General features: G+C 45.3%; 1 protein-coding gene across 1 annotated transcript; it reads left to right on the plus strand.

The window, feature by feature from the left end:
• Positions 1-110: 110 nt before the first annotated feature.
• KDELR2 (KDEL endoplasmic reticulum protein retention receptor 2) lies at positions 111-18,120 on the plus strand. The gene is made up of 5 exons (XM_042971332.1): positions 111-295; positions 9,808-9,908; positions 13,428-13,586; positions 14,661-14,913; positions 16,089-18,120. Exons 1-5 carry the CDS (start codon positions 205-207, stop codon positions 16,121-16,123), a joined length of 639 nt encoding a protein of 212 aa, XP_042827266.1. The 5' UTR covers positions 111-204; the 3' UTR covers positions 16,124-18,120.
• Positions 18,121-18,991: the final 871 nt, after the last annotated feature.

Here is an 18,991-nt window from a genome sequence, read left to right on the forward strand (position 1 = left end):
TGGACGCGTCTCCTTTAAGGGGCGGGTCCGGGGCGGGGCCTGGCTGCGGCCCGCCCTCCCAGACTGCCCCGCGCGCGCCGGCAGTTTGGCCACGTCCCTGGCCACGTCGCGCCCGCTCTCGCCATCTTCGCCGCTTCCTCTCAGGGGCCGTCGCTGCCGCCTGAGCCGCCGAGCCCCGGGGCCGCCGCGCCGACCGCCGCCGCCATGAACATCTTCCGGCTGACCGGGGACCTGTCCCACCTGGCGGCCATTGTCATCCTGCTGCTGAAGATCTGGAAGACGCGCTCCTGCGCCGGTGAGCGGCGGGCGACGTCCCGGAGAGGCTCGGGCGCCAGGCCGGGTCGCTCTGAGGACCCGCCGACCTCGGCCGCCCCGCGGCTCGCGGGCCTGCGGCGCCCGACACACCCCCCTCGACCGGCCCGGCGGGCGCCCGGACCCGGGGCGGGAGGGAACATTGCGTGGCGTTCAGGCCGGGCGGGGTGTCGCCGTGCTGGGCCCCGCGCGGCGCGGGGTCGACTCCCGAACTTGAGCCGTCGGGGCGGAGGAGGAGCCAGCCGGACTGCGCTGGGCCCCATTCTGTCGGAAAAGTTTGGATGGGGCGGGGGCCGGGGGAGTCCGGCTGGCGCGCCCCCACCCCCCGCCCGCGACTTTAATGGGTGCAGCACCGCGCCGGGGAGGGGGGAGGAGGGGGCGGGAGGGGCCGGAGGTGCGGGGAGCCCGCGAATCAATGGGACGGGAGGGAGGAGGATGGGCAGGCCCGCGGCCCGCTCGGCCTGACGTGGCAGCCAGGCCAGCCCGGGAGGTGGAGCGGGCGCGGGGAGGTCACCCCGCTCCCCACCCTTGCCCCTTCGACGACTGGCCTTTAGGTTAGGGTGTCGAGTCAGGCCTGTCCCTAGAGTGCCGTGGGCTTCACCCCAGCTCTGGGGTCCAGGATCACGCCCGCCACGGGAGGGGGGTGTGAGGAGGTCTCGTAAGTGAATTTCTTGGGGACCGTCAGTGCTGCTTTGAGAAACGAACTAGTTTGTCGAACTCCGAGTGCCTCCATCTAATAACGGGTTCTCTTAAGCCTGCGGCGCCGGGTACCGCCGAGGTCTCATGTGGTCTCCTGTAATTCTCACTCCACGTCACCAGTGAGCTGGCGACTCCCTCCTCTGGAGTACACATTTCATGCATGCATTGCCGGGAGGCAGCGAGACAAATCTTTCCCAGATCATAGCTGTGAAGTTTTACATCGCATTAACCCTGGAAGCGTAAGAGCGGCGAAGTTTTCAAGGATGTCTTAAAATGCAGTGTGGCCTTTAAACGTGTTTTTGATGCCATGGCCTCAGTGAAATAAGTTGAGTGCAAGAGCTAAATGTTTGCAGAGGCCGTAAGAGACGGGGAGTCCTAAAGGACCTGGGTGGCAGAGATCCCGTTTACCTGATTGATTTCTGAAATTGCCCCATCTAGAGTAACACCCCGCATCTTTGCTGTCTTCAGGAGCCACCTATCTCCCCAGAACATACCCGAGATGGAGGAAGTAAGCAAAAGCAAAAGAGACCTTTGAGCGATCAAAATGGATATTACAAAGTCCATGTACCGAAACCGGTGTTGTCTGGCCTGGAGGTGATCTCGCGTTTCGTACCTGTTCTGAGAGGTTCAGCTGTATGATTTCCAGTTAAAGCAAAGTAGTTGCAGCAGTTGTGATAGCTGGCACCGAAGCACTTGCTGTGCGTTAGGTAGGACGCTAACTGCTTGATCTAGCTTATCCCACCTAGTCTTTAATCCTAGAGCCAAGTGCTGTTGTCCCCGTTCTGTGGAGGAGGGAAGTGAGTCTTCAGGGAGATGAGGAAATTGGTGGCCGAGCCAGGATTGAAACACAAGCAGCGTAGCTCACAGTGAAGGCTTTTGAATCAATGTCCATTTTGGCCTAAGTAATGTTAGTTCAAACGTTTGATGCAGACCGGTAGTTTAGGTCATGTTTTTGTTGCGTTCAGGGAATTTTTTTCTCCTGCTTTAGTGAAATATGGTTGACACAGAACATTGTACTAGTTTTGGGTGTCAACATAGCGATTTGATGTATGTATATATTGTGAAATGGTCACAACAAGCTTAGTTAATTAACATCCGTCACCACACATAACCATTTTTTTTCTCGTGATCAGAACTTTTAAGGTCTACTCTCCTGTGAACTTTCAAATATACAATACAGTGTTGTTGACTGTAGTCATTGTGCTATACCTTCATCCCCAGGTCTCATTTTATAACTGGAAGTTTGTACCTTTCAGTCACCTGTACCCATTTCATCCACCCCTCAGTCTGAAAATACTACTTTTAATCTTGATTTTTGCTCCAAAATTTTTGTATGAGTCCCTTCATCTTTCACGTATTTCTCAGAAACCCGTTCTCTGTCAAGTCCTTAAGTGCGGAAGCATGTTGTCTCTTAAATATGTATCTAAACTAAGATGTTGGGGAGAAGCTACTGCACCTCCAGGTGTAGAATTTTTTTTTTTTTTTAATGTTTATTTTTTGAGAGGGAGAGTGTGAGCAGGGGAGGGGCAGAGAGAGAAAGGGAGAGAATCCCAAGCAGGCTCCACACTGTCAGCACAGAGCCAGCTGTGGGGCTCGAACTCACGAACCGTGAGATCATGACCTGAGCTGAAATCAAGAGTCAGACACTTAACCGAATGAGCCACCCAGGCCCCCAGGTATAGAATTCTTAAGGAAACCTTGAGTTATATAGAGAAAGTGAGAGGGTTTGCTATTTTGTTCATTTTTAAATATTCACTATTTTCATTTGGGAAATTTAGGAGCATTTAGGAAAACTGAAAATATTTCTGCCAAAATAATAAAGAAGATAAATAGTTAAGTTCACGGGTGTTTGTCAAGTATTCCTACAATTTAATGCTCTAGTTATAGGGTATTATTAAGCTTCTCTTTGTTGGACTTAGGATCATTTTAGTTCTTATACATGAGATTCCTGGCCTTTTAAAAACCAGAATCACCAAGATGATTTATTCAGAGTTAAATGCTAAATTTGACTAGCTGCTTTGTTTTTCCATTCTAAATTATGAAAGTTGTTTAGAGGCTTTTGAACGAGTAAGAATTTGATAGGAGTTTCTCAAATAACTGGAATAAGAGACATGTACATTCAGGTTGTGTTTCTCGCTTTGAAAATACTGGTATTGGGGTTCACTTTTAGGATTTTGGCACCTGTTCTGAACATGCCTGTAGCCAGAACCATGGGGCTTTTTCCCTTAGAGTAAGGGCTGAGATGGGTTAGTGAGGAAGCTGGAGATTCTGTTTTCCTGAGCATCTAATTTGAGAATGAGCACCTTAAAGGGCCTGTTTTAAAGTAGGGACAGGAGAGCTGATCTCAGCATAGCTGTGTTGAATTGGCAGTCTCCTGTGCCTTTGTCTGCCATTGTCATTATACAGGGGTGCCCGAATGAAATGTGACTTTTCTCATATGCTTGAACCTTCGTTGCAACCGGATCCACAGTATGTTGAAGTTATCACTATCCGTGTCCTAAACGCTGACCTGGATAGCCTTGGGAGAACAAGCCTTGGATTGTAGATGAAGAACTTCCTAGCAACATTTTCCTGTAGGCTGGCTGATAGTTATTAATAGCGCTCTATCTGTTGTGCTTAAATTACTAGTGGGGTCCTTCTCAGATCCATGACTCCCAGCAACCCTCTCCTAGTCTCTCCCCTCCCCCGCATCTACTGCTTTGATTGTTGTTAGCTGTGGTTATGTAGGTTGTCTTATAGACTTTTATCATACTAACATGACAGGAACATACAGTGTCCCTGCATTTCTCATGATTGGATAGCTTATAATTTTGAAGTACAGAATCTCATCTTTTATTGTGGTCATGGTGTACTTCACGAAGCTTTTGTATTACATGCCTAGCTCCCTCTTTGTAGCAGCTGTCACCTCTCTTCTTTTGAGTGCCAGTCTGTTGGCTAATCATTGCTCTCAAACATCTGTTGACCACCCACTGATTGCAAGGCACTGGGGACACAATTCAGAGCAGCTATCAAAGTCTCTGCTGTCGAGAAAGTTGCAATGGAGTTGAAATGAGACACATATAAAAAGATAAAAATAAAGGGTATTAAATATTAAACTGTGTAGACATTAAGGGTGCGTGGGTGGTTCAGTCGGTTAAGAATCTGACTCTTGATCTTGGCTCAGGTCATGATCTCACCATTCATGAGATCAAGCCCTGAGTCGGGCTCTGCACTGATGGCCTGGAGCCTGCTTGGGATTCTCTGTCTCCTCCTCTCTCTGCCCCTTCCCTGCTCTCTCTCTTGCACGCTCTCTTGCTCTGTGTTTCTCTAAATAAATAAATAAACATTAAAAATAAAAATAAACCATGTAGACAGTAAATCCAATAGGTGTGAAATGGCTAGAAGGATCCCAGAGAAAGGACCCTTGACTTCCTGGCAAGGAGTATGTAAGACCTATGTGAAGAAAAATATGAAACTTTCCTGGTGGACACAGAAGATGACCTGAGTGTATGTTCATACTGTGGTCCTGGATAGGACCAGGCAGGCTGATAACGAAGCAAGATGATTCATCTTCCCAAATTAATTTACTGATTCAGAATATCATCAAAGTTAAAAGACAGTAAACTGAGAGAAATAATCTGCAATATATCTAAGTGACAAAAAGTTAATATACATAATGAAACATTCCTACAAATACATATATATATATATATTTTTTTTCAACGTTTATTTATTTTTGGGACCGAGAGAGACAGAGCATGAACGGGGGAGGGGCAGAGAGAGAGGGAGACACAGAATCGGAAACAGGCTCCAGGCTCTGAGCCATCAGCCCAGAGCCTGACGCGGGGCTCGAACTCACGGACCGCGAGATCGTGACCTGGCTGAAGTCGGACGCCCAACTGACTGCGCCACCCAGGCGCCCCTAAACATTCCTACAAAAAAAAAAAAAAAAAAAAAAAACAGATAGAAAAATAGGCAAAGTTGGCAGTTCACAGAAGAATAACAGAAGGCCCGTTAATCATGAAAGAATGCCCAGCCTCACTAATAGAAACTTGGACAGTAAAACAGCAATGCATACCATCATTTGCCTGCTGGGTGGGAAAAGACGTTCAAAACATCTAATATATGCAAAGGTGCAGAAGGGCATTCTCATCTGGTGTTCTTGAGTATGAAAATTGGCATAGCCTTCCTAGGGGAAATCAGCAAAACTTAAAGTTGACGTTTGTATATTTTATCCCAGCAGTTCTTAAGAAGCTGAACTACAGAAACCTATGTGCACAAACTATAGGTGTGAAGATGTTCCTTGTACCTAAGTATGTACAAAACACTGTTTTTTAGATAAAAAAGATGTTTGTGCAGTACTCATAAGAACAAAAATCATCAACAACCCAAATGTCCGTTAATGGAGTGGTTGCTCAAATGTTGGCACATTCACACTATGGAACATTATGCAGCCACTAACAAGAATGAGCTAGAAGTATTAACAGGGGAAGATAAGAGCTTAATTTAAAAAAAAAAAAAAAAAAAGTAAAGTATAGAAAAAAACCCAGAAGGTAAATCTGAGATGTTAAGTTAAAAAAGCAAATTGTAGGAACCCCTGGCTGGCTTAGTTGGAGGAGCATGTGACTCTTTATCTCAGGATTGTAAATTGAAGCCCCACGTTGTATGTGGAGATTACATAAAAATAAAATCTTAAAAAAAAAAAAAAAAAAAACCTTTAAAAAAGTTGCAGAGCAAAAGATTGTATGGACCCATATTAAGGGGCAAACATATATGCAGGTACGTATACAAGCACATGTATAGAAAGGGGCTTTTAAAAAGCCTGGAAAGTTGCATTTAAAGTAGAGGTGGGAGGGATGTTAAAAGGTCCTTTTGCTTTTTATTACATATATTTTAACCCAGTTGAAATTTTTAATTAAATAGCATGTATTTCTTTGAAAACGAGAAAAACGACAAAACAGTACGTAGTAAGAGCTGTCATTTATCAAGCATTTGCAGTGTGGCAGGTATAATATAAAACACTTTTTCTCCAACAGTCCCATCGAGTTGTTAAGATTTGTCCCCATTTGACAGATGCAGAAAGTGAGGTGGGGGGGGCGATGTAGGTAATGGGCCCAGGCTTATCCTGTGTGTTCAGGGGTTGAGTTTGAACAGAGTCCATTTGGCTCCAGAGCCTCTTTTTCCCTAAGTCACAAGAGTTGTGTTATGCATCATTTCCTGACTATTAGCCTGCTGTTCCAGGGAAGGTTCATGGCCTTTAGGAGATAGGAGAGGATCGACTTCTTTAGAGACAGTGGGTCCAGAGTGGGGTGCCAGGGGCCCTTGTTGAATGCTGCCCTGCAAACTGTCCTGGTGCTTTGACCTGTGGGGCTTGGTCGCAGCTCAGCTGTTACCAGGACAGAAATAATTCTTGGGAAGCTTTTCTGTTTGGCTGAGGGTTCTGTTCTATAAACCAGTGGGAATATAAGAGAGTCAACTTTTAACCTGCAGCACAATTTAAAGTAATGTACACTGTAGTATATAGTCGTAGGATTTTATGAAACTTAACTTGGCCCAATGGGAAAAGACAGAAATGGTGTTAGGTTTAACGACTGATTTCAACATAACAAGTTCTACTCCTTAATACGGATATTTGGTGCATTTGGTATTGGGATGGCTGTTTCAGAAACATTTAGAGTGAGTATTGAGAGCTTGACCTGCTAGTATTCACATGCTTTGGTCTCAAAACAGGGAGAAAGTGACTGAGGGAGCCCCTCAGGCTTTGCAAGAGGTCCCCGCCCACAAGGAGATTCCTGCCCCTGCCCCCTCTGTCTTCAGCTGGGATCCCTGCCATCTTGTGAAGACAGGACTGTTTTTCTGTTTTAAAGGGAAAGCTGCAGCTTGTTAATGAGGACCCCAGACCAGGACGAATGGGATAGAAGTGCACAAGTACATTCAGGTTTCCAGCACAGCAGTTCCTGCGTGGATTCTGCACCACGAGACAAGCTGCAGGCCACACGCCGCCTGTCTCTCTTCTCTCCTGCGCAGGGGGCTCTCCTACCCTCTGGTTGGCAGTAAATTAGGGCAGAGCCCAAAGAACATTGCCTATTTACAGTCATAGAGATGGTATGACTTGGAAACGCTTTGCAAGTGTTATTCCAAAATGAGAATTTACCCCATGACATGAAAATAAACCGAGGTTTTTTTTTGTTTTGTTTTGTTTTTTTTGACCATTTGTTCATTCATTCAGCAGGTATTTTCTTAGCCCTGCTGTGTGTCAAGCCCATTGCTGAGCACAGAGAATACAAAACAGAAAAGACATGACCCCAACCTTTGGAGATCTCCGTGTCTGTGGGGAAAGAGGGAAGACGGGCAACCAGATAATCACAGTGTATTTTATAAGACCGTTAATAGGAGCTAGGGCAGCAGCTGCTGGGAAGGGGTTCCCATTATGTACTTGCTGAATGAATAAACAGCACCAAGGGAGGTGTCTTCAAAGACAGCTTGCCAGGGGAAGTGATATGTGAATTGGGTCTCAAAAGGGAGTGGTAGAAACGATATGAGAGTCCTGGATTTTTGCTATCGGAATGCTGAAAATGGGGACAAAATCTCAAATGTATCTGGCTTCCAAAATTCCGTTAGAATAAATCCTTTATAATAAACTTGCCTGTATGTACCCTATAATTTTTTATTTAAAATGTTGGAGAGAACCATATAGGAAGTGAACTGGGAATTTCTCTCTCAAAGCCTCAACGGATCTCAAATGGGAACTGCATGTTCCCTTTCCTTTCCCCGCCCTTCTCTTCTCTCTGTCCCATGTCTCTTTGTGAATGACAGCTTCATTATTCTCCTTTGGAACATTGATCTTTGATAAGAAAAAGAAGCTCCCCATTACTGGGGAAGACTAAAAGGAGCAGAATGTCTGCATCTCCACCTTTGACCCTTGAAATTGGTTACTATTGATCTAGAAGGAAGAGAGTCAACTTTTTCTTCAGTTTCTGTTTGGGTGTTTTGTAAATAGACTCAAACTACAAATGTTCACAGGTAGTAAGTAACATTCTTGTATCCAGGCTTTGAGTTTCAACAATGGGCAAAAGTGTTTCATAAAATATCATTTAAAAACAATGTGATTTGGGGGCACCTGGGTGGCTCAGTCGGTTAAGCATCCAACTTCTGCTCAGGCATGATCTCATGGTTCATAAGTTTGAGCCCCGTGTTGGGCTCTGCACTGACAGTGGGGAGACTACTTTGGGTTCTCTGTCTCCCTCTTTCTCTCTCTCAAAAATAAATTTAAAAATATTTAAAAAAATAAAAACAATGTGATTTTCACATCCATAGGAGTATTGCCGATAATTACGTGCAGCGACATTTCCACTAAATACGTGCTTACTTAAATGTCTAATGGGGTGGGACGCCTGGGTGGCTCAGTCAGTTGGGCATTCGACTTCGGCTCAAGTCATGATCTCTCCGTCCGTGAGTTTGGGCCCCGCGTTGGGCTCTATGCTGACAGCTCAGAGCCTAGAGCCTGCTTCGGATTCTGTGTGTGTCTCTCTCTCTGCCCCTCCCCCGCTCATGCTCTGTCTCTCTGTCTCTGAAAAATGAATAAACCTTAAAAAATTTTTTTAAAACAATGTCTAATGGGGTGAAGTTTGCAACGTAGAGGAGGGTGGGTGGGTTCTGACCTGGAAAGATTCAGTTTTCTTCATGAATTCGCTCAATCTTCATCTGAAACCCATAGTTCACATCCTTTGTCACATAAATACCTGGCCACATACAGATGTCAGAAAAGCTTAGTGCACATGCTATGTGACCTTCGGTACTTCCCCCAGCTGAGTCTCCACGTGCCGCAAGAGCACTCTGGAGGTGGCCTGGTTGTTGGAGGTGGAAACAGATTCAAAGATTTTATTTATTTATTTTTATTTATTTATTATTTTTGAGAGAGACAGAATGTGAGCAGGGGAGGGGCAGAGAGAGAGAGAGGGAGACACAGAATCTGAACCAGGCTCCAGGCTCCGAGCTGTCAGGACAGAGCCTGATGCGGGTCTCAAATTCACAAACTGTGAGATCATGACCTGAGCCAAAGTCAGGTGACCCCAAACTTTTTTTAAAGTGCTGCTTTTGAGGACTGGCTGTAGTGGCAGGTTCCCACCCTTCTGTCGTTGCATCCGGCATCCACAGCAACATTTTTATGGTTGTATGACGGATCTAAGAGGTGGAATTTTTTTAAATGTTAACATGTCCAAGAAATGCTGCCCTCGCAAAGTAAGCCACCTTGGGAGGCCCTTCCACTGCCCCCGGGGGTTACTGCTCAGACTGTTACCTGAAGCAGTGCACCTAACTGGGTTCCTCATCTGCTTAATCGGGTTAGATTCCAACACCATCCCCTGAAGGATTTGTCACCATGAGATACATTGTTTTAAAGTGGAAAGAAAGATGCTAAAGGTAGCAGACCAGTTACAACACTAACAGCGGAATTAGGGAAATTATTCCTATCTGAAGTCTTTGAGAAATACAATGTTCATTTGAACAGTACACATCCTGGTATATTGGTGCTGGCATAATTAAGGCACTTTCGTAGTTACCTGGCATGATAAGACTGCACAGTGGTTAGAACCTCCCCGGAGGAGCGTGTTCAAAAATGTTAACTGGGAAAGAAAACAAAAAGAATGTTAAGTGAAAGGAAAAGTACAGCAGCTCTCGTTTACGGAGTCCTCCCAGACGTGAGCCACTGACCCTGGTGCCCACTCCCCACGAGTGCCCTTTCTGCAGTGTTCTCCACAGGAAACTGCCAGCTCCTCTCACAGACACTTTGCTAACACTCTCCTTTTGTTTCTTCAGGTATTTCTGGAAAAAGCCAGCTTCTCTTTGCACTGGTCTTCACAACTCGTTACCTGGATCTTTTTACTTCATTTATTTCATTATATAATACATCTATGAAGGTATGGTATGACAGCCAACAGAATGCATTTTATCCATGGTTCACAGGCTGATGGAAGCTATGAAGTTTGGGCCAGTGGCGTGCTTAAACGTCTTCTAGAGGGATGTCTAAACATGCTGTTCTCAACGTAAGCACTTTCAGACCACCTTGTACGTAGAAGTGGGAATAGTGTTATCATCAAGCATATTTTCTGTTTCAAAGCAGAATCTATTTAATTGAAGTGCTTTGCACTTAGAGATTTTTTAATCTTAAATTCCTTGAGTATGATAAACTTCTAAAGCTCTTGATAACCTGTGAGAAAGAGGGGTGACTATTATGTTTTCAAGCAGTGGGAAATTACAGACTCCCTGGGAAACCCAGCAGGTTGGTTCAGAACTAGAAATGAAAGCCACCAGCGCTCCTCGCTGCAGTGCCTGTTTTGCTGTTGCGCGAGGGATTATGTGCAGGCTTCTCCTTTTTTTTTTCCTGTTAAATCCATGTTTTATAAACTTTATGGGCCATCTTTATTGCTTTTGCCATGCCTAAATAACATCCGTACCATCATTTACTTAGTGTGTTCTTAAAACCTTTTACCTTGTCCTAAGCATTAGTATCCATGGCGTTAGTGTCGTTATCCACATGAAAAAAAAATGTGTAGTTATTAAAATGCAGAATGTTGGGGCGCCTGGGTGGCTCAGTCGGTTAAACGTCCGACTTAGGCTCAGGTCATGATCTCATGGTCCGTGAGTTCGAGCCCCGCGTCGGGCTCTGTGCTGACGGCTCATAGCCTGAATCCTGCTTCAGATTCTGTGTCTCCCCCTCTCTCTCTGACCCTCCCCTGTTCATGCTCTGTCTCTCTGTCTCAAAAATAAATAAACATTAAAAAAAAAAAAATTAAAATGCAGAATGTTTGTGGACCTTTGGGGGTGCACGTGTTTCACTTGCAGAGGCCTCAGTTCCACACAGCCGTGAAACTTACACTTCCTGAACACCCACAGCACTGGCCCTCCCCTAGCGCTGAGGACAGGGCAGAAGCTAAGAAGGAAGGCCTACTGTCTGGTTGGGAAGGGTAGACCGATCATCCCAGCACCAAATGAATGACCGCAGTTTGGGATGGGTACTGGGAAGGAGAAGTATGGGGCTCTCACCTTGTGCAGGAGGAGTCTCATTTCTTCCCTCATTCGTTCTGCGTAGCTTACTGAGCACCTGTGTGCGGGGCCCTGTTGTCGGCGCTTGTCGGCACACCCGAGGAAGTAGCGTTTAAGCTGAAGCCTGTTGTGGCACTTGAAAAGCATTTTTTGTAAACACACGTAGGGGAGACAAAGAATGTATTTGGACCTGAGGTCTTTACTAAAAAGCAAATTTGAGTTACCTGTAATCATTCCATTCTTCATTACTAGGTGATGGGAGCCTCGTCATCAGGAAATAGTTTGCTTACTTAAAATGGCTAGGTCCCTGCCTGTCGTCCAGGCAAGTTAAAGCTGCAGGTATTAGAAGCGTGTGAGCAAGAATTTTCCTCCATTCTCCTCAGGATACGTAGCTTTAGAGGGCTCCTTCTTGTTTGATTCTAGTTTCCAGGCATGTCCTGAAAATCAGAGATGTGAGGGCCAAGTTTTATGTTCTCATGGCTTTGACTTTATTTATATTTATTTTGAGAGAGAGCACAGGAGTGGGGCAGAGAGAGGGAGGGGGGGAGAGAGAATCCTAAGCAGGCTTTGAGCTGTCAGCATGGAGCCTGATGCAGGGCTCGATCCCATGACCGTGAGATCATGACCTGAGGCGAAATCAGGAATCCGACGCTTAACCGACTGAGCTGCCCGGGCGCCCCTCATTGCTTTCACTTTAAAAGCCAAGCATTGGTGAGAGGAGACAACAGCTGCTTTCCCTGGTGGCCACCGAAGCCTTTGCGGACATGATCTTGGCTGGCGGAAGGCCGGGTGCTGAGGAGGGACCTTGACATGACTTGGTTGGATGTTCTGCTGGAGGGGACTCTGTGTATAAATGTATATATATTTTGTTGATACATGTAGATGATATGTTATTTTATTCATATACACACACACACACATATTTGTATGTGGAGAGAACTCCTCACAATATAAGTGAGATATTAATCTTCCTTGATTTTTTTTTTTTTTTTTTGGTAGTTTGGTATATGGGTATGACCAATTTTAATACCTTGTTGGCTATTTGCAAATATAATTTCATGATGAGGTGCTGGGGACAGTTTAGTGTCTTTGTTTCGTTGTTAAGCATATGACAGGGTTTGATGATTGCTCTCCTTTTCCTGTTAAGTCCTTTGCCCAGATGTTTCCTCATTAGGTTTCACCAGGTGGTTTTCCCAGGGATAAGGAGTCCCAGGCAGTGTAGCTGATACCCCAGTCGTTCCTATCCATAAGCTAAACCTGCCCTGGTTCTTGGGCCTAAAGTTCCACATCCCGAAAATTGCTATAATTTCAAAATAGCAGACTTTTCCTTTGGGTTGGATGAATATATGGTGTTTGGCCTTTTGAACGTGGAAGAACATAACTGGGTTGTAAGCCTTTGAACAGCTGTACCTCTATGGGAGCTCCCTTGCGCAGGCAGCTTTTGGTTTTGCTTTTGTTATGTTACCAGACAAAATTTCATAGAAATGATCTGACTTTTCTGTGTTAAAGTAACACACTGTCAGCAAAAATGGTCATTGTAAAGTCAAATGTGAGTTACATGGTATCTTATCTTTACACAAGCACTAGCGGAGGGGGCGTGTGCTCGTTTTGAACTGCATTGAGTGAACTTTGTGTTCGTTTTTTTTTCTTAAGCTGCTAATAGTTTGAAGTGAGATTAAAAATACACGCTTTGGCGGTTTCTTACAAAGTTAAATGTATACTTTTAACATAAGATCAGCAATCCCATTCCTAGGTATTTACCCAAGAGTAATGAAAACTTAGTTTCATACAGATGCCTGTACGTACATGTCCCTAGCAACTGTATCTCCCGTCCATCAAGCTGGACACGACCCACCTGTCCTGTAACTCGTGCATGGACGGACAGACTGTGGTAACACGCACGCAGTGAGCCGCTCCTGGGCAGCAGAAGAGAGCCGTGGTTACTACACGCGGCGGCATGGTTGGATCAAGAATGCATTAGCTGCGTGAAAGAAGCGGAGACATACCATACGATTCCATTTATGTGGCATTCTGGAAAAGGCAAAAACTGTGGAAACCAAGAATAGATCAGTTATAAAAAAAAGAAAGAAAGAACAGATCAGTTATCGCCAGAGGTTGGGCCTGAGGGGGGAGGGCTTGACTCCAAAGGCGCGGCATGAGGGGGTTTTGGGGGGTCACAAGATAGAACTACTCTGTGTCTTGATCGTGGTGGTGGTTATATGACTCAGAAGTATACACCCCCAAAAAATGAAGTTTATTGTCTTTAAGCATCAAAATAAAAAAGCTAAAGAAGTAAATCTTGCCTTTCTGAGCATACGAATGATGTAGAAGGAAGCCAAGGGAGTTGGAACCGCCGTGAAGTATCCGTGACCTGGTGCTTTTCTCGTTCTTAGCTCATCTATATCGCCTGCTCCTACGCCACGGTGTACCTGATCTACATGAAATTCAAGGCGACCTATGACGGAAACCACGATACCTTCCGAGTGGAGTTCCTGGTGGTCCCCGTGGGAGGTCTCTCCTTTCTAGTCAATCATGATTTCTCTCCTCTTGAGGTGAGTCAGGGGGCTAGTTAGTGGGCATATCTCCTTCCCCAGGGAAATAGCTGTGTTTGCAGATAACGTGGGACGGTTCTGTTTCGCTTGTGTCTTCTGTTTGGCAAGCTTCTGGGGCAGCATATACTATTTGGTGTAAATAAGTCAACAGACGGGAATAAAGCCCCCAGGTATTTGGGTGTCTGCTGATGGATTATTGCCAGATTCTCCCCTAGAACATAAAGTAGGCGTCTGCAGTAGTGAGCGCAGTGCCTTGCCTATCCGAGTGCTGGAAGAACGTGATCTTCTCTCCACTCTGACCCAGCTTTTGTTTCCTCTTCACGTAAGGGTGTTGTGCATGGATACCATGTGCGAATCCCCTCGGCAGCCTTGCTGCGCTCTGGCGTTTAGGGGGAGTGGTTGGCATGGCGCCCTGCGCTGCACAGAGCCGTGCCTGCTCCTAGGTGCCTCGCCCTTCCCTTCGTGTCTTGGGGAAACTGCCGCTCATGGATTCAGACACTCAGGGCTCCCCGCGAGGCCTTCTGTCGTCGGCATGAATAAAGTGCCGTGTGGGACAGAGAGTTTGCATAATTACAATTCCCATTACTTGCCCCTTTGATTTAGCCACACCGAGAAAGCCTAAAGAATAAGAAAGATGGTGAGAATCTTGAGATCCTCTGGGAAGGAGACCAGCTGGTGAGGCAGACCAGCAGTGGGAAAAGGGTGGCCCCGGCTGTCAGCGTCGTGCGCCCCGGCAGAGAGCAGCGTTCATTCGGGAGCCTAGATTCGCAGTGGGTCAGGCTTATCCGGGAGAAACGTGTCTGTAGATTCACAGAAAATTGTACAGGGAAGGAGATGTTGGAGAGACGAGGTCATGAAAATTCACACCGGCCGAGGCGTCCAGTTACCCAGCCTGTCATTGGGAGTGTCGTGCCTCTTAAATGTAGCTAAAGTTTCTGTGATTTATCACCTGCTAAGCTACTCTGTTTGTGCTCAGATGCCCAGACTGCTGTTTGAGCTGCTCCACGATAAAGCAAGAGTATTTCCCGTGAGCTCACGGTGGGTACTGACCGAAGCTTGTGGTTTCTCTTACAGATTTTGTGGACCTTCTCCATCTACCTGGAATCCGTGGCTATCCTTCCCCAGCTCTTCATGATCAGCAAGACAGGGGAGGCGGAGACCATCACCACCCACTACCTGTTCTTCCTGGGCCTCTACCGCGCGCTCTATCTCGTCAACTGGATCTGGCGCTTCTACTTCGAGGGCTTCTTTGACCTCATTGCTGTGGTGGCCGGCGTCGTCCAGACCATTCTGTACTGCGACTTCTTCTACTTGTACATCACAAAAGGTACCTCGGCCTACGTGCTCCCCGCCCTGTTCCTCCTGCCGCGTGTTTTCAGGAGCGACCTGGCCCAGCACGCTCCTAATCTGGCGCTCGCTCCAAAAGCACAGCTCGTTTCAGAAAAACATTTTAACGATCATCCAATAAAATTCTGGATCAAGGTTTTCAGCCTTTTTGCTTTTCCGAGCTTTATTGTTTTTCTGTGACAGCATGTTTTTACTGTAAAAAATTTAATTAGCTTTCATCATTCTGAAAGCAGTCACCTGAAACCCTAGCACTCAGAGATAGTTGCTGTTAATGTTTCGGGAAATGTGATTCCTGATGTGTCTATGTGTATACACAGATGGCGGATTTTTACAATATACGTGCTATTCTGTAATCTGGGTTTCCTTCCCCACTTACATTTTTTCAAGTCAGTAGATAGAAATCTACGTAGTTTTCAGTAGCCATAGACTATTTCATTATGTGTATTACCATAATTTACTTACTCAGCCCCCTGTTCGTGGGTATTCAGGCTGTTACTCATTAGCTGCTATTAAAATCCAGTGCTTAATCGGTATCCTTGTATATATACATTGTCCCATTTATGTGAATATAGGACATGCAAATGTCACAATAATCTGATGGGGGGGGGGAAGACATATTTATGCATGTGCACACAGATGTAAGCATACAGTTTTAGGGGATTCAGGAACCCCTGAAACGCAGCCACTGACCCAGGCTAAGAACCCTTGCTAAACAGCTATACGGTATGATTCCTAATGGCTAGATATAAGAGCACATAGATCTGCTCTGTTTTTTAACCTCCAATATTTCATAGACTTTTATACATAGTAACAGTTACATTTTAATATATGTTGAATCAGGGGAGAAAGTCATAAAACGCTGCTGTGAATTTGGTGACAATTTCAATCGAATGTGTGTTTCTTAAATTCACTTGCTGTGGCATTGAGGTACATGAAGAAATTTCGAGTGTATGTGTGCATGACGTATTCATAGCTCAGAGGGTTCTGTTTATTGACACCAAAATCAAGTGGTTGTTGGCGCCAAAAGCTTGTCTCCTTGGACCTTATTCTGTAGTGTCTTGAGTGTGACAGGCCTCTGGGAACGGGAAAAAGGAAACTGTAAGCTTATCAATAGCAGTAACCTTTTGTTTTCTCTTCCTCTCTTTAAAATCCTAGTACTCAAGGGAAAGAAGCTCAGTCTGCCAGCGTAAGTGCCAAAGACCACCACCAGCATCTGTCCCTCAGGGTGCTCGGACAGAGTTCTTACCACAGCAAAGGCACAAGATGCTTGATACGGAAAATCAGAAACTTAACTCTTTTGTTCAGATAGTCATCAGTGGCTCTGTAGGAACCCCGAGGAAAAGAGCCAGAAGGTTTCTGTTTAATGCATCTTGCCTTATCTTTTTTTATTACTATGTACAAAGATTTTTTTACACAAAGGAACTTAATGCTGTATTAATAAATTCAGTGTGTAGTTTCAATTGGGGTAGTTCCAAAAGTGAAGATTTTGTGAGGAATAAGTGCAACCTTTTTTTTTTTTTTTTAATTCTTTGAAATTGTTGATTCTTTGTGTCTGCAATGAAATTGTACTCCCTTGACAGTTGGTAGATTATATATTCTTCCATCTATCAAACTTGCATTCCACTATATTTATTTTTTGCCAAAAGATGAGTTATATTTGTTTGAAATCTGAGACACTATGTTGAATTTGGTATATCTGTTCAAATTTCTTCCCACCTGACGTGGACATCGTTCCTCGGACATGACAACACTACACGTAAGGCCGGTAAGGATGGCTTGCAAGTCTTCTGGTTTTCATTACCAAAATTTTAAGATTCTGAACGTAGAAGGAGTCAGGTTTAAGAGTCCCCAGTGGTGCCCGCCCTCTTCTCCTGCTAAGAAGAGTCAGTGTGAGACTGTCCCGAGGATGTCGAAGAACTTGGTGGACGGGGGTTCTAGGCCGCTTGCCACCCAGGTGTGGGATGTGAGGGACGTTGATTATGTCCTCTGAGGAACGGAACCCAAGCAGTCACCTGTCACCTTTATTTTCACTTTCAAAAGATTACTACAACCATGTCCATGCTCAGATTCACATGGTTTTTCGTATCACTTTCGGGTAGTAAATCGATTTACGTTTTTTTCTTAACTGGCAGCACCAATTGCCATTCCTTATACTCTTTAGATTTTTTTTGTTTTTGTTTTGTTTTTACTGAGCTCTTGCATGATTTATCTTGTTACCATCCTAAATAAACATGTTATTAAACATAGAACAAATTGTCTTCTATGTCAGGATGACTTTTTTCATTTTTTGATTGGCTACAAAAGCTCAATATAGGGCCATAAACATTTACTGTCCACTAATGAATCTAAAACTATCTGTATTTTGAGGAAAAATTGGAGTTTTTCCTCCTGATTTTGCTGTTTTATTGATCTGCTACATTTTTTTGATTTTATGCAAAAGCATATGACTTTGTTTTTATGTGATGCACCATAAAATGTTGAAGTGTTGAATACTAACAGTGCTTACTACAGGATGTAGTATTTTTGCTTGCTGTATTAAAATAGTTTGTGGAAGAAGGGAGCTAGATGGGTTTTATTTTTATCTAGTGTGTCTCTTACCCTCTTTCTGAACTGGCAGTGTAACTGCATAGTTTAACCTCTTGTCTTTCTCTCTCATCTTGCTCCCTGCACTCCATGCCTCATGGTTTTGCTTTGGTGTATCCGTATGTTTCTAGCGTTCTAGTCTTGGTTTAGTTTGTTTTCATCCTCCCTGGAAGATTCTGAGAGCACAGAGGAAGGGTGGGAAACCGCCACAGAAGTGGAGCAGACTGCTTGCTGCCCACACTGGGGGCGGGTGGGAGGCTCACACTGTTTTTGTGCATGTAAATCAAACACGAGCTGGGACCACTTGGGGGAGAGCATAGTGCAGACGACAAGATCTGGGACCTCAGCAGGCCGCCTGGCTTGGGAAGTATCAACGCCTTCTCTAGTCACTGTGCCCACGTAAAAATAAAGCCGGCCAAGATGGGACCACCATTTTGTGGCCAACTAGGATGACATCTTCATAAATAGGGTGGCTGAGTGGGAGTGCGGGACTGGGGCCACGTCTCCGCACACATAGGAAACGAAGGCCTTGTATGATGCGCTTTATAAAGCACTGTTTCAGAGTCCCTTTCACGTCTCCAATAAAGGTTATCAGGTAATTATATTTTTTATCCAGGTGTTTTATTTGTGTGAATTTGTTTTAAAAGTGAAAGCATGAGAAATCCAGCAAAGTTAACCAGTTTGTCCACTGAGTGATCAGTCTGTGAAAAGCTGCTGGCTGTTTACAGGCGCAAATCCGTTCCCTGGTCCAGTTTAGCTGCTGTCAGAGTAACGTGTCCTGCTTCCTTGCAGTCTGGTCACGAGGGGAGTAAGTAGGTAGAGAAAAGGTTGGGGGGGGGGGGAGGGGAAGGTTGCAGGTGGAAACCCTTGGGAGAAGATCCAGTCCAGTTTTTCCCAAGATGCCACTAGGTTGGATGACTCCCTGGAAAGGTCAAGCAAAGATTTCCTTTCAATAGAAATCACAAGTGAGGGGCGCCTGGGCGGCTCAATCGGTTAAGCTTCCGACTTTGGCTCAGGTCATGACCTCGAGGCTAGTGGGTTCGAGCTCTAGCTCGGGCTCCATGCTGGCGATGCAGAGTCTGCTTGGGATTCTCTCTCCCTCTCTCTGCCCCTACTGTGCTCTCTTGCTTTCTCTCAAAATAAATAAATAAACTTTAAAAAAGTGGTTAAGGGCGCTTAGGTGGCTCAGTCGGTTAAGCGTCCAGCTCGATTTTGGCTCAGGTCATATCTTATGGTTTGTGAGATTGAGCCTCTAGTTGGGCTCTGTGCTGATCGCGTGAAGCCTGCTTGGGATTTGGGATTCTCTCCCTCTCCCCCACCCCCCCGAAATAAATAAACTTAAAAAAAAAAAATCCTAAGTGGTTAGTGGTAACCCTGAGTAAGAAAATCACAAGCTTTGGGATCAGCCTTGTTGTAGGAGTCTCAGCTCCTCACACTCTAGCTCTGTGACCCTGGATTAACGAGTCTCTTCCCTC

The sequence above is a fragment of the Panthera tigris genome, chromosome E3 (assembly GCF_018350195.1).
Source record: "Panthera tigris isolate Pti1 chromosome E3, P.tigris_Pti1_mat1.1, whole genome shotgun sequence".
In the NCBI taxonomy this organism is placed as follows: Eukaryota; Metazoa; Chordata; class Mammalia; order Carnivora; family Felidae; genus Panthera; species Panthera tigris.